General features: G+C 33.6%; 1 protein-coding gene across 2 annotated transcripts in view; it reads left to right on the forward strand.

Annotated features, from left to right (window-relative positions):
- Nucleotides 1-14,495, forward strand: part of ACSL3 (acyl-CoA synthetase long chain family member 3) — a 48,821-nt gene that overhangs the window by 12,120 nt on the left and 22,206 nt on the right. For both annotated transcript variants that reach the window (XM_087933206.1, XM_026701512.2), the window contains 5 exons: nucleotides 1,775-1,877; nucleotides 2,825-2,925; nucleotides 4,486-4,914; nucleotides 8,024-8,201; nucleotides 13,433-13,542. In XM_087933206.1, the coding sequence (XP_087789332.1) occupies nucleotides 4,555-4,914; nucleotides 8,024-8,201; nucleotides 13,433-13,542 (648 nt within the window). In that variant the 5' untranslated portion in view covers nucleotides 1,775-1,877; nucleotides 2,825-2,925; nucleotides 4,486-4,554. The remainder of the gene's footprint in view (nucleotides 1-1,774; nucleotides 1,878-2,824; nucleotides 2,926-4,485; nucleotides 4,915-8,023; nucleotides 8,202-13,432; nucleotides 13,543-14,495) is intronic.

A 14,495-nucleotide genomic window follows, 5' to 3' on the forward strand; every position in this document is an offset into this window, starting at 1 on the left:
GAAGACATATCTGAAAATGAGAGGAGGCAACCAGTATGAAAAATGAAGGACCAATGAGTAGATTGGTCCATTGAATCTCTCTAGTTTCTTTGGAGAGAATTGGAGATAGCCCACAAGTACGCTAATGGCAGCTCCTCATGAGGAAACCATAAAACATCAGTCTTTCACAAGTTTGAGTACCAGGACCCAAGCAAGATGGCACCTTTTCTCTCAGCAGCTGCTGGATCTTTTAATAAAGACACTAAGCTAGCCAAACTCATTTTCTAATCACATTCATAAATATTCAATTTAACCACTTTATGGATGTTAGGGACCTTTAAAACAGCAAGCTTAATTTGACACCTGGTGTGTTTTACCTTCTTCGGATTTAAGAATTTTTACACAGAAGCTTGAGGATTTAATATGTAATTGGCAAAAAGAAAAAAAAATACTTAAGAAAATTTTAAACAAATTGGGATACCAGAGAGATTTGGAATATTGGTGATTCTTGCTCAAAGGTCTAAAAAACATGAATGTAATTAAATAATATAAGTATATAATACATTTGTGGGAAATAATTGAAAGATCTAAACGGTATCAGGAACTGATACAGGTTGCAAAATGGACCCTAGAGGAACATGAGCCGTGGTGGTGCAGTGCTGAGAATGCAGTACTGCTGGTTACTTCTGCTGCCTGCGGCAGTTTGAAGGCATGGAAGACAATAAAATTGAGATTACCAAACTGCGAATTCAAAAGACAAATTAAGGAAAGGATCTGGATGTGGAACCTCAGGAATAAATTCTGAACAATGCCTCTTTATGGAATTTACAAAGTAGTCTTTGAAGACTCCTTTAAATGCTAAAGGGTGATGAAAGATTAAATCCTGGAATGCCATAGCAATGATTTAATGGTCGAGATTGTATGGAACAAAAGAATATGAAATTGGACTATTTGACTTGGGATAAACTTCAGTATTTTTGATATTTGATATTTTGGGAAATTTGTAATGGACTTTTTGCTGGACTGAAAAATGGGAATTTCTCTGCGTATAGATAAAAGTTAAGTTATGGGAGAAGTGTTTTTTATTTGTAACTTTAAAAATAGCTGAAAACCGATATTAGTTTATGGTTGGGGTGACGAAGGTTGGAAGTCACTTTATTTGTGTTTTTTTTCTTTTGTTTTCCTTTTTCTGCAGGTTCTTTTGTTTTTCTTTTTGTATTGTATTAGTTTGTATTAGTTTTTATTTGAGCTAAACTGAGAACTGATCTCTGGAATCTCTATAGTTGCGGCATAGTATCGAGAGAGGGAAAGATTTGGCTAGAACTCTAGATTCTCCTTTCATCAAATGGGACATTGCAGCTTCAGTTTTCCGAACACTCTCGGTGATTACGTAGGTTTAAAATGCTTAAAACCTTATACCTGCCACTTCCAAAACTGCAAGCAATGTACAGTTTTACTGTGAATGCAACATTGTTTTCCTCCTTATTATGGGGGTTATCTTAATTGCAACCCTTTATCTGTGGACTGAGAACCAATGTATCCCTTGATTTTAGTGTTTGTCCCAAGAATTCATTATTGACTTGCAATTAGTTTCATAACTTGCTTAATTCATAAGGTTAATTTTAAAATCTTAATATGAACTTTTCTGCTGTGCTTGTTACTTATAATCAGGTAAATGAATCCAAAGTAATTACAATGTCAAGAAAACATAAGTATTATTTTGTATCAATTTAGGTAAATTTTTATTTCTGTTATTTATTGCTTGCTTATTTCATTTTAATTTTATTGTTTTTAGATTTTGCTCAGTCATATTTGTGAACAAACCAAGTGAGGCTGCTGAAGTGTTTGGAAATTGTTTCCCTATTGATACCAATCATAACAATGAGAAGTCATTTAAGGTTTGTGTTGACACTTTGTGCTTTCTTTTAGGCTAATTTACCTTCATCAAGTTATCCAGTGAAAAAATGAACACCTTTAATTATTTGATTTATGTAGCCATCAATCTCAACAAGTGATTGCAGGGTACATCGTAAAATACAAAAACAATTACAATACAAATTAAATATACATGGCACCAAGTAAAACTATTACTATAAACGGTATACAGCTAGGAAATGGCACTCTCAACACACTTGGGATCCCAGGCCTGGGTACACAAGCTTATCTTCGCAGCTTTCCAAAAGGCAGCAAGATTGGGATTGTTATTTTTTCTATTTCTTAGTTAATAAATGCATATTTGAAAGTAATAGAGGTCATGCCTGCTGTTTAATACTGTATGCAAATAGCAATAAATCAAGGTTGAAAGCATTTGAGAATGCAGGCAGATAATTCAGTATGGTATCATATTCTATTTTATAGCAGAGAATATCCAGAATTCTCTTCCAGAATCCCTCCCCAAATAGGAAGCTGTGCACATTAAAAAGTCTTCTCAGCTGCTTATATTCCAGATCAGTTCTCTTTCCTTGTTAGAATGGTTGCCTCCCTGCCAATGTTTAGGAAGACCAATAAGACACAATTTAAATTAATTGAAATTTAAAAACCTGAGATAGGGAAAAAAGACCCTTTGCCTAGCTCTCCAAAGACAACATAGTAAGTGCTTAACATGGCTTTTTGAAAATGGCAATCTGTTACTTGGAGGCTTGGTATGTATGAGAGAGTATGCTATTAATGAGAAAACCCATTCCCAAATAACTACAATTTTTACAATGGTCTTAAGACTATTTCTTAACCTACTTTTATGTTATCAGTTATTTATGAAGAGCGAGCATTCACTTTTCATCAGTTGAATGTATTTCTATATATTCATTGTCAATTACTAATGCACTATTTTTTCACTCTCTTGCAGATATCACAGTAAACATTAATGCAAGTTCTAATGAAATTAACCAAGGTTTAAAGGATACATGATATAACAATATGGCTTAATAAGCATGGTGAATAAGTAAGGTGTGGTGTTTTTTGTGATTAATATAATTTCTCAAAAATGAAAAGTTTTCCTGGCTTAAGACAAGAAATTGTTTGTGGATCTATGGTCCTGAGAAGGCATATTTATTTTATTCATATATTTTTTAACTGTCCTTAATTTTATGGTCGCCATCTAAAAATGTTTGTGTATGTGTACATAAAACATCCTAACACACTTTAAGACAGTTATAATTGCATTACAACATACATTCTAGACATTTATAATGATGTAGCATAGTAATTTCTCTAAATTAAAGATCACTGTCATGTTTGAAAATATACTGAATCTGTTACAAATTTGAGCATTTATTTTGACTTTTTAAAAAAGAAGCCGTGGAATTTTGTGTAGCTTATATTATAGACTGATAATTAGGTGTAATAAGAACATGAACAATTTAATCAGAATAGACTGGGGCAGTAATTTGTTCAGGATTCAGGTGAACTTAACAATTTAATTTGTACATTGTGCTAAACTAAGGTTTGCTAACTGTTGGATGAATAACATTAAGTGATTTCACACATATAATATGTTAGGACACTGTCTGGTTTATTTGTTTTGTCTTACTATTTTGCTTGAGCCCAGCCTTTGACTCATTCAATAAAACAGTGATGATTGATTGAACAATATATGAATTAAGCCACTGAAATACTTTTTGTATTCCAATCTGCCGAATCTGAAATAAAGTTCTTGAGTTTCTCGTAACATTAATGGAGAAAAAATAAGAAACTTAAGAAAATGCCAAGGGTGGTAAGAAAAAAAATCCATTCAATGGAAAATACAGTTGCTTTGTATCTGAGGATTAGAAACTTTTTTCATTATTTACATTAAGAAAATCTATATAAATTTAATTGATGAAGAAAAACTATACACTCTATCTATACAATGCATAAAGTCTACGTATTGTTATCTTCATTAGATGACTGTAAAAATAATAGCAATACAGGTTGATTTCAAAAATAATAAACTAGATCATAATATAAGATCATTTCGTATTTCCTTCCAAACAAAATTGGTCTTATTTGGAGTCTATGTGCTCATCATAGTTCATTAGTTAATGGCTTCTAGTAACAAGTGGGAAGGAATATAAATATGATGGAAGCAGGTAAAGATACTGCATAATCCCAATTATCCAATTCATTCATGAATTGTAAACTAGTTTACAACTAGTACCAAACTCCTGAAGCTTAGTAAATATCTTCAATTATCATACCTAATAACTCTTGAGATATTGAGTATCAGACATGTTGACTTAAGTAAGTAAATATGGAATAAAATACAACAGCATTCCCTTATCCTCCTTTTAATTGCACTTCATAAAAATATATTTGTTTTATTAAATCCTTAGGGCTATTATTATGGGACACTATACTTTGTTCCTATTGCAGGTCTTTATTGGTTTTTATGTGATACAAAGTAAATATGGAATAAAATACAACAGCTTTCCCTTATCCTCCTTTTAATTGCACTTCATAAAAATATATTTGTTTTATTAAATCCTTAGGGTTATTATTATGTGACACTATACTTTGTTCCTATTGCAGGTCTTTATTGGTTTTTATGTGATACATAGGACTTGTCAGGTTCTTCTGAATAACTTACAGTCTTCAAAGATGGATACAATGAAGTTAAAGCATGATATTAATCCTCTTCTTCTTCATATTATAAACTTCGCAGTTTTGGTATACACATTTTTAACTTTTCTTCCATGGTATTTATTTTCTGGATCAAAATATATCATAACCAAATCAAATCAAATTAAAGCAAAACCAGTGAAGAGCACACCTGGAAGTGCATATAGATCTGTTAATAGTTTGCATTGCTTAGCATCTGTATTTTATCCTGAATGCGACACCCTTGATAAAGCTTTCAGACACGCTCGAAGTAAATTTAAGGACAAGAATCTCCTGGGGACAAGGGAAATATTACAAGAAGAAGATGAAATCCAGCCATCTGGAAAAGTGTTTAAAAAGGTACATAGTGTTTATTTTTTATGGGGAAGAGGGAAATATTTGTAGTTTTATTCTCTAGACCTGGGAGCTCATTATCTTGCACTTCAACTACATCTATGGGCCTGTTGAAACTCTAAAACAACTATAGAAGGTTAGTGAGGCAGGATTCACCTTTGGCAAATCAACACTGATTTTCCTTCAAGAGAGTTAATTTCTCTGTGTTTAGTTATTCTTTTTCCTTTGTTTAACTTTCTACCAATTTCTGAAACAGATTTTAAGTTGAGAAATGTGCAACTCCCTGAATTTCCAGTGAATTCCTTTTTAAAAACATGTCACATTTCTTACCTCCAGTTTGTTGGCACTAAGACCAATTTGAGAAAGAAATATATATTTTGCTAACAAATCAACAATTTCACTTTTGTATTCTTGAAGAATTCTTGGTGTGATTTGGATTTGATATGTTGTTACCTTTTGTGTGGACTCTCAAGATTAAAAATGGGATAGACGAATTTCTTCTAAGATGCTCTGTACAGAGAATAGCACAGGTGCATGTGTCTTAGTCCACAGAGCTATCCCCTCACAGGTGATTGCTGCTGAATATGTTTTTATAATGCCCCTGCGGAACTGCGGGGAACAGTGTATTCATGCCAATGAAATTTTAGTTTTAAACTGAGAGGGAACTAGAATGTGGACCATGCATATTTGAGAACAATCCATCAACCTAGGATTAGGCCTAGACTGGCTTGGAGAGCTCTATGACAGATAGGCTGCCCAAGATGACTCTTGACATTTTCAAACTCAAATGAATAGAGTCTTTCAAAAGAGAAACTTAAAGATTGGAGTTTGCTATTAGCTCTAATTAACCAGTCTGATTTAATATGGAGTCTGAAAACTAGTGGAGCCAGACCCATAAGGAAAAAAAGAGTAAACAGAATTTAATGAAAGAGGCTCTGGCCCCCGTAAAACCAGGACCTATGCTTAATTGTGAGGTATCTTTTTGATGCAATTTGAAGCTAATGATAACTCTTATAAACTTGGATCGGGCAGCAGCTTCTAAAGTATTAAAATGTGCAAATGTGGACACCATAAATAAACTGAGATATAATCTTAGCAAGAAAGATTTCATAAGCTATGGAAATAGGATGAGTCTCCCTTTGAATGGAAGTGTCTTAAGTCAGCCATATAAACAAGGGCACATTTTATTTGTTTTGTATAATTATTTATTATACTGCCTTTATTTTTTACAAAACAAGGTGGAAAGCATGCTTAATACTCTTTCCTGTTATTTTCCCTACAAAACCACCCCCATGAGGTGGGCTGGGCTGAGACAGAATGACTGGTGCAAAGTCACCAAGCCAGGTTTCATGCCTACGGTATTAAAAAGCCTACCGAGCAAGCACAAGTTAGTTATACAATTTATGTTTTATAGTTAGTTACAAGTAAGTTATAAAATAAATTGGTTATAACACCACTTGTAACTAACTATAAAACATAAGTTTGATAACTAATTTTGCTTGCTTTATGTTTAACATGTTTTAACATAAATAAATTTAAAATAAATTTTAAAATTAAAATTAATATGTGAGAATAGATGAAAAATTAAGAAGTTAACAATACATGAGAAAGTCTATGAAGGAATAAAAACATATTTTTCTGCTATAAGGAGGATAATAAAGTAGGCTTCAGATGTGCCTCATTAGGAAGACTGCACCATATAAACATACTGTATGTTTATATATTATGTCCAATTTATGATTCAATAGTGTTAAAATTGTGTTAAGGAATTTTAAAACAATGTGTTTCTGATCTGGATTAAAAACAAAGCTATCTGGATAAAATTGGACTTTGTGCCAGTACATTGATCTGACCGTAAATCTTACTGCAAATAAGTTTATTGTTTGTAAATGAATAATACTACTTAAATGATACTTAATGCAAATATTATTAATCTAAATGATATAGCAAGTAACACACACTAGAGGGCACAGTTTATCTCTTTATCCTTTTTAAGAGCTTAAGAGTATATGGATTGCTGTTTTATATATGTACTTGCATGTACTTGTATGTACTGTTTTATATATGTACTTGCATGTATCAGACCAACATACAAAAAACTGCATTTAAAAGCTGATTGGCTCTGTTATGCTTAGCTGCCTCTCTCTCAGTTGGTGTCCTGATACTAAAAAAGGAAGAATAAATTTAAAAGGTAGATAATAAGGGCCCTGCCTGGATATAAAGCAGCAATGCAATTATCATATGCAATAGCTCCAATAGCCTTAGTTTCTTTTTCTGGAAAAATAGATGATGCCAAAATGAGAAGTGGTTTAAAAATTTGTAATAAGTTTTTACATTTGAAATAACCTGTTTAAATCTTCAATATTGAACAATCCTTTTAATTTTATATCTAAATTACTTTTATTAATAATGCATGCTTTTTTATTTCTTTCAAACGGCCACATTGAAATGGAGAGAGGGTCATACAGTTTCTAGATTAGAAGAATCTGAACAGATAGCAAAAGTAGAGATTTTCTGTATCTCTTATCTACTGCAGTTAGGTATAATATATCTTCTGAAAAAACAGCACAGAGAACTATGACTGGCTACGTGATAGGTTTAAAATGTATACAAGTTGTATTATGTAAGTCAAATAGAATTTATGCATCATATAGCTATAGTACCATGGATTGTGTCAGTGAAGAACGTGCTACACTTTTAGCAATGGTCTATGGCATTGTTATTAAATATTTGCTGTTCTTAAGCAAACCATATAGATAATATATGTCATTTTCATATTTCATAATTGGAAGGCAAAAAAAATCTTACTAAAAAGGTAAATAAGGATATCTCCTTATAATCTCGTTCATAGATAGATAGATACATTCATAGATACATAGATACATAGATAGATTATATGAACAGTTTTAATTATGTAAGTTGTTTTCTGGTGCATTTTCAACAGAGGAAAATTTTTACTCCCTGGATTTAAATTTTGATAAAGAAGAAAAAAAACGGGGATGACTGAAAGGCAAGAAGAAGAGCATAGGGTACAGGATATATAATTGCAGATCATATTTTTATGTGTCTTTGTGTGTGTAGTTTCTACATTTAAAATGTTTATAATTTTTGTCAGGTTGTACTTGGAGAATATAACTGGTTATCATATGATGATGTTTTTAAAAAAGCTAAAGCATTTGGTGATGGGTTAATAATGCTGGGCCAACAACCAAAGACCAACATTGCCATCTTCTGTGAAACCAGAGCAGAATGGATGATTGTAGCACAAGCTTGCTTCATGAACAATTTCCAACGTAAGTATGTGTACAGTATTAGTCTTTGGTGTTTTTCTTCTATACCTCTGTGTGTATGCTTGTTTAATTTAATTATCCAGGCATTCAAATAGAATCTACAATTTGGAGAAATACCCACCTGGCAATTCTGGGAACTATAGTTCTAACCTACCTAGAATACCATAAAAGCATTGGTCTATCATCTGTAACATTGCTGGCAAGTAGTCATATCATTATTATTTAGGAAGATAAGCTTTTAGGAAAATACAGGAAATCTAGATAGCCTTTTTGCAATTTCTTTTCTGAATTCTGATTTTTTTTTTTAGCAAAAAAGAAAAATGAAGAGCTTTTTGTTTTTTAATCTAGTGTTTTTCCAGAATCTGGTACAATATAAAGAAAGCAGAAAGAACATAATAATGAGGGGGAAATGAGGTTGGTTGAATGATAATCATTGAAATGTCCCAGTTCCATTTCAATTACCTAATTAACAGATAGACAAGCTTGGAGCAGTTCTGCCTTATATGGCATCAGGAATTCTGGAAAGTAGAGTAAGCCTTTAAAGGAGTCTTTGAGTTCAAAATTGGTAATCTTTATGAAGAAACAGATATAGCTTCCCCCTTACTCCCATACATACTTTCGGGAATGCCATTCTCTTTTTTCAGGGTCCTACATGGTTTAAGACTGGTCTCTTCTGCCCATTTCTGTGGTAATAATATTTACTAAATCCCGATGACTTTGGAATAAGGATTCAATATAATAATTTCACTGTGAGAATAATTTCGTATAATGGTGAAAGATACCGAACTACATGTTGGGAGGTCTTCCTAAAGCCCGGGAGCCGGCTGAGTGATTTTGGGCTAGTTTTTCTCTCAGAATTTAGAGAGAATTGCCAAGACAATTGTGTAGATTTGTCTGTTAGTTACCTGGAGTCAAGACTGAGTCAAAGACACACACTTATAATTTGCCTGTAGCAAATTATCAGCTCTGGATATGGTATTTTTAATTCATTTATGAAGGTTCTTATAATTTAGAAGCTTGTAGTTCCAGCAGTGGTTTAATTAGGTAAACTGGTTTAATCTGCAAGTGTTTGAATAGTAAAAAAAAAATTGGACTTTTTACATGTTGAATTAAAGAGGAATAAGGTAGTTTGATTGTAATGTGGCTTAGTACAGAATAACACCCTCATCCACAGTAATATTTTTGTGGTAGAACTCCATTTAAATAGGTCAGTTGTGAAGTATGGACAGAAAATAATAGTAAACTTGTAATCTCAAACAGAAGATAAAAAGACTTGTTTACTCTGACCTGTTCCATACAGAATGAATAACCGTGGGCTGATAGAGTATAAAATCCGATATGTGCTCCCATATTCCTTTTCTTATAAGTGAATACAAGGTAAACCAGACAAGAAATACAACTAGATGAACTAATTCCACTTTATTGTAAGGCTACATTAACAGAATCTTGTAAGTCTAAAAGTATGAACTTGCCACCTCCACCTATAACTGCTTGATCTGTCAGTTAGGTCCTTCCTAAGTTTCTTTCTCTGATTGTTAAATTGTTTCCTAGGCAGCATCTCTTTGATCCAAGGCCATCCACACATTCCATTACAAGTTAGGAATTGAAACATATAATTATTCCATTTATTTGGAAATTAATATTATGTTTGAACTAGCCAAGTATAATATATTTGTTCAGGGACATTGCAGACCCTACAGTGAATTACATTGGAAGTTACTGTATTGTATCAGTATCCGCTATAAAGAAAATCCTCAAGAGAGTTACAGTAATAAGAAAATGACAGCTGAAAGAAATAAAAGTATTTCACTAATAATATATATTTCTTAAAAGGGAAATTTGGCAAGTTTCTTTGTCTTTATTAAATTCTATTTACAGTGTGATAATGTAACAAACAGTGAAACATCTGGTATAGAAATGTTTGCAATTATCATTCGAATAGGATAACGAGAGAGAGTATTTAACTGGACATTTGAAGTTCCTGAGACGTGCTTCAGCTCACAGCATGATGCAGCATTTGGTTATCCCAAATTAATGAACTTGGCTGACTTACTTGCTGGCAGATGGAAGCAATGCCGTACACTTTTCACGTAGACATCTTTTTTAAAGTCAGAGTTGACCAGTGAAATACAATGAATTAAAATTTATTTAAGTTTGCACAATAAATATACTTGCTATTACATTGTTTGTTAGTTGCTAATTTTTAAAATCCTAACTTATTTTTAGCATAAAATAGCACAAAAATAATATCGTATTTTTAAACTTACCTTGATATTTTGAGAGAAATATGGACACATTATGTACACTGAAAAACCTCTGGTCTCAACCCTGTTTGGATCCTGATACTAAATTTTGTTTAAGAATTGTGTTAGTATACAAAAATATTTGTTTTATTTGAAGATAGGAAAATTGTTAAACCTTACAGTAAATGGAAATATAGCATCCACACTCTCCATTCATATCCTTTAAAAACATGTACAGTTGTATTGCACTTATGACCATATTTAATGACCATTCAAAGTTAAGACAGTACTGAAAAAAGTGTCTGACAGCTGGCTCTCCCATACTTACAATTATTGCAGCGTTCCCATGGTCATGTACTAGTCATCTGAGCACACGGCAGCTGGTTTGCACTTATGCAGCTGCAGCGTCATGATTGCTATTTGTAACATTCCAAGCTGACTTCCGACAAGTAAAGTCAATGGGGATGCCGACAGAAGGTTGCAACTCCCTCCTATCGGCTTCCACATTGACTTAGCAGTCATGTAATATCTTGCTTAATGATCATAGGTGGGTTTCTTTATGACCATGGTAAAAAAGATTTTAAAATTGGGTATAGTCATGTGATGTCCCACTTAATGATGCACTGTTATAACAATGATTTTTTGGTCCCTATTGTGCTAGAAAGTTGAAGATTACATTTATTTACTCTTATAATTTCAAGATTGATAATCATTCAGTTGTTGACGGCCAACCTAACTATATATTTCTTTAGAGTAATATTGAGCATAATAAATTTTGCTTTCACAACTGGGAACCTCTCTTCTGATGCTATGCATAGTTTTTCCATGAGTTTTTTTTTTTTTTTGAACTTGAATCACTGCTAGAAAGCAACAAATATTAGCATAATGGCTTTTACAGGTAGAGTTCCTTGTTACTTTTATTTGTGACACATGTGCATTAAAAATGCACAGTGTTAAGTAGCAACTCAGTACACCAGACTCTTCAAAAATTTGGAGTGCAACTGGTATAGCTTATCTTGCCTCTTGTTCCATAACTTCATTGGGCCATGGACTAGATTTTGTTATCCGCTGATTGTTTTTGGTTCATTCACCACCATTTTTCAGTGTTTATACAGTTACTTAAGAGATTGGGTTTTTTTTTTTTTTGGCTATAGTTTGCTGAGGAAAGTTATGTTTCATAATAGGGGTCACAGGAATAAGCACAAGCAGCACATGGAAACTAACGTTTTTGTACTTTCTCCTACCAAATTAAAGAAATGTGAATTTGCTTTGCAATAATTTGGAATTGTATTCTGTACAGATTATATCTTTTGCCCCAGCTCCTTGTTCCCAAAGCAAATAGTTTTATCATTACCCTAGAACAAGAGACTTTTAAAAACTACTTTTCTTCTAACATTCTGTATACCTGTGTTCTTGGAGAATGAATGAATGATTGTCTGGAGGTGACCTGCATTAGTAGTGCTATTGGCAAAGCAGTTGATAGAGGAATAAGAAAGATCAATAAATAATCCACTTCCTGCCACCATCATAGGTGGCAGGCCAGGCAGGCAGGCAGACAGATAGATAGAAAGAATTATTTATTGGCCAAGTATGATTGGACACGCAAGGAATTTGTCTTGGTGCAAATACTCTCAAGAAAAGATACATTTGTCAAGAGTCAAGAATCATAACACTTAATAGTCATAGGGTACAATAGTTCACTTTGTGGAAGCAGCCACTGCATTGAATGGCCTTCCTACCAGTGAAAGCCACATGGCTCTGTTCTGGAAGCAAATGCCAATTTGGGAGGGAGGCCAAAGAGAGTGGCCTGCTCTCCTTCCTCTACCCAACATTATCTCTAGAGCTCCAGAATGTAAGTAGGATCCAATCTAGGTCGATCACCAGGACCAGAGGTTTAGTCTTCCGAGCTTTTGGACTCATCTTAGAGCCCATCATCAGGGAACTTCTCTTTTCCAGAATGTAAACCTCTGCTCTCAGTGACTGACCCAGATTGGATACTGCAACATTATCCTGAGACACATGTATTTGCCTTCATTCCAGAATATAGTGTTTGCATTAGTGCTGGGTTAGCTGTTTATGCTGCATTGGTGGGCTGTGCTTGCTGGGGCTATGTGCTGGGCTGCAGCAGCTGTTTGCATGCCCTCCCTCCCTCCCTCCCCCAGCAGCATCCACTTCAGTCTGGGATGGCCTTTTGGTGGCTTCCTACCTACTTCCTCATTGACTTTGCTTGTTGGAAACAGGAAGTCTCAAGGAGGTCCTCATTTAACAACTCCTCACTTTCACTGAACAATGACAGTAGGGACTTCTGGGATTACCAAAACCACCCAATGCAGTCATGTGACATCACACTTTATCATCACATTGCTTAGTGACAGAAATTTGGATTCCAATTACCATTATAATCTGAGGATTAAGTGTAGATACTCTGATTACAGTATTTAAAGAAAGACAATTACAGTGAGAAAACGATTAGCTTGTGAAACCAAATTACAGGTAGTCCTCAACTTAATCATTTGTTTAATGACCATTCCAAGTTATAGCATCACTGAAAAACTGACTTGTGACCACGTGCAAGCATTGCAGCATCTGCATGGTCACATAATCAAAATTTGGACTCTTGGCAACTAGCATATATTTATGACAGTTGCAGTGTCCTGGGGTTATGGGATCACTTTTTGCAATCTTCTGACAAGCAAAGTTAATGGGGAAACCGGAATTGCTTAACAGCTTTGTTACTAAGTGTAGCTGCAGTGATTCATTTAGCAACTGTGGCAAGAAAGATCATAATATGGGGCAGAACTCACTTAACTGTCTTCCTTAGCAATGGAAATTTTGGACTCAACTCCTGAATTTCTAACATTTTTGTAGTTGAAAATATTGAATTTAAATCACTGTTACACTGAGTTCATTTTCACACTGTGCCATACATGTTTGATATATTCTGAATATTTGCAATAGGAAATGTATTGTTTGTTTCTCCGTTTTCACTAGTTGTCACACTTTATGCTACTCTGGGAGGTCCTGCAATAGTGCATGGATTAAATGAAACTGAAGTGACAACCCTTATTACAAGCAAGGAATTGATGGAAACAAAATTGAAGGTAAATATAGCCTTCAAGTATATAAACTTCTTTTATCTCTTTAATATTGTGGAGAAAAAAATGTTACATCTGGTTTAATTAGGTGTGGGGTCAGAGTGTTTGTGGAGTCCCCATTGTTTTGTGTTTTTTGTTGTTATATTGCTTTGTACTCCAAGTTATGTTTTGCTACTAAATATTTTGAATTTTTTAAATTTTGTGTAAAAACATCCAGTCTTTTGGAATGGGAAGCCATAAAAATTAAATAAAAAATAATATAACATCTTCCTTCTTTTCTGCTTTCCAGAGATTTTGTTTTCTTATAAAATCACACAAATACAAAAACATGGATGGCTTGTATGCAGAAAAAGATGATTAACAATTTCTGTGGTTCCTAAGCTAATGCTTAAATAAATCTGATATTTAGATGTGTTTATGTATGCTAAAGAATAATGTAGTTATTTTGTTTTAATTTAGCATGATATGGAAACCCAACAACATCCTGTAAACTATATCTTATGGCTTAAAATTTATATGAATCCAGTTTATTGTGTTTTTAAAAAAATATGTATCATAGAGCAAAAAAGGGCCTACTGCAATGTGATCATAATCTTTTGCATTTCTAGATGAGTATATTCATCTCTTTAAACAAAGTTATTTCTTCTGCCTGGTACAGTGCAGCTTACATGAATGACACAGCATACTGTACCTATATATTATTCCTGATAGCCGCTTCGTATTAACTAGAGCTGCGCAGCATTTTTGAATTGAAGGCAGAAAGTGCTCTGACATTCTTAATGCCTTTCTGCAACTCTGAAATCTAATTCTGTTTTTCCAGGGTTGTGCTGCAAATATAGAAGGCAGCTGTATGGTCCCTGGAAAAGATTCAGCTACTTTAAGGAGTGGCAAAGAGGTTATACATAAACAACTTTATGTAGTCCAAAGCATCTTTTTGCCTTTGCGTCATAAGTGCCACA

Source organism: Pseudonaja textilis, chromosome 4 (assembly GCF_049901715.1).
Source record: "Pseudonaja textilis isolate UNSWEBS1 chromosome 4, rPseTex1.2, whole genome shotgun sequence".
Classification (NCBI taxonomy): domain Eukaryota; kingdom Metazoa; phylum Chordata; class Lepidosauria; order Squamata; family Elapidae; genus Pseudonaja; species Pseudonaja textilis.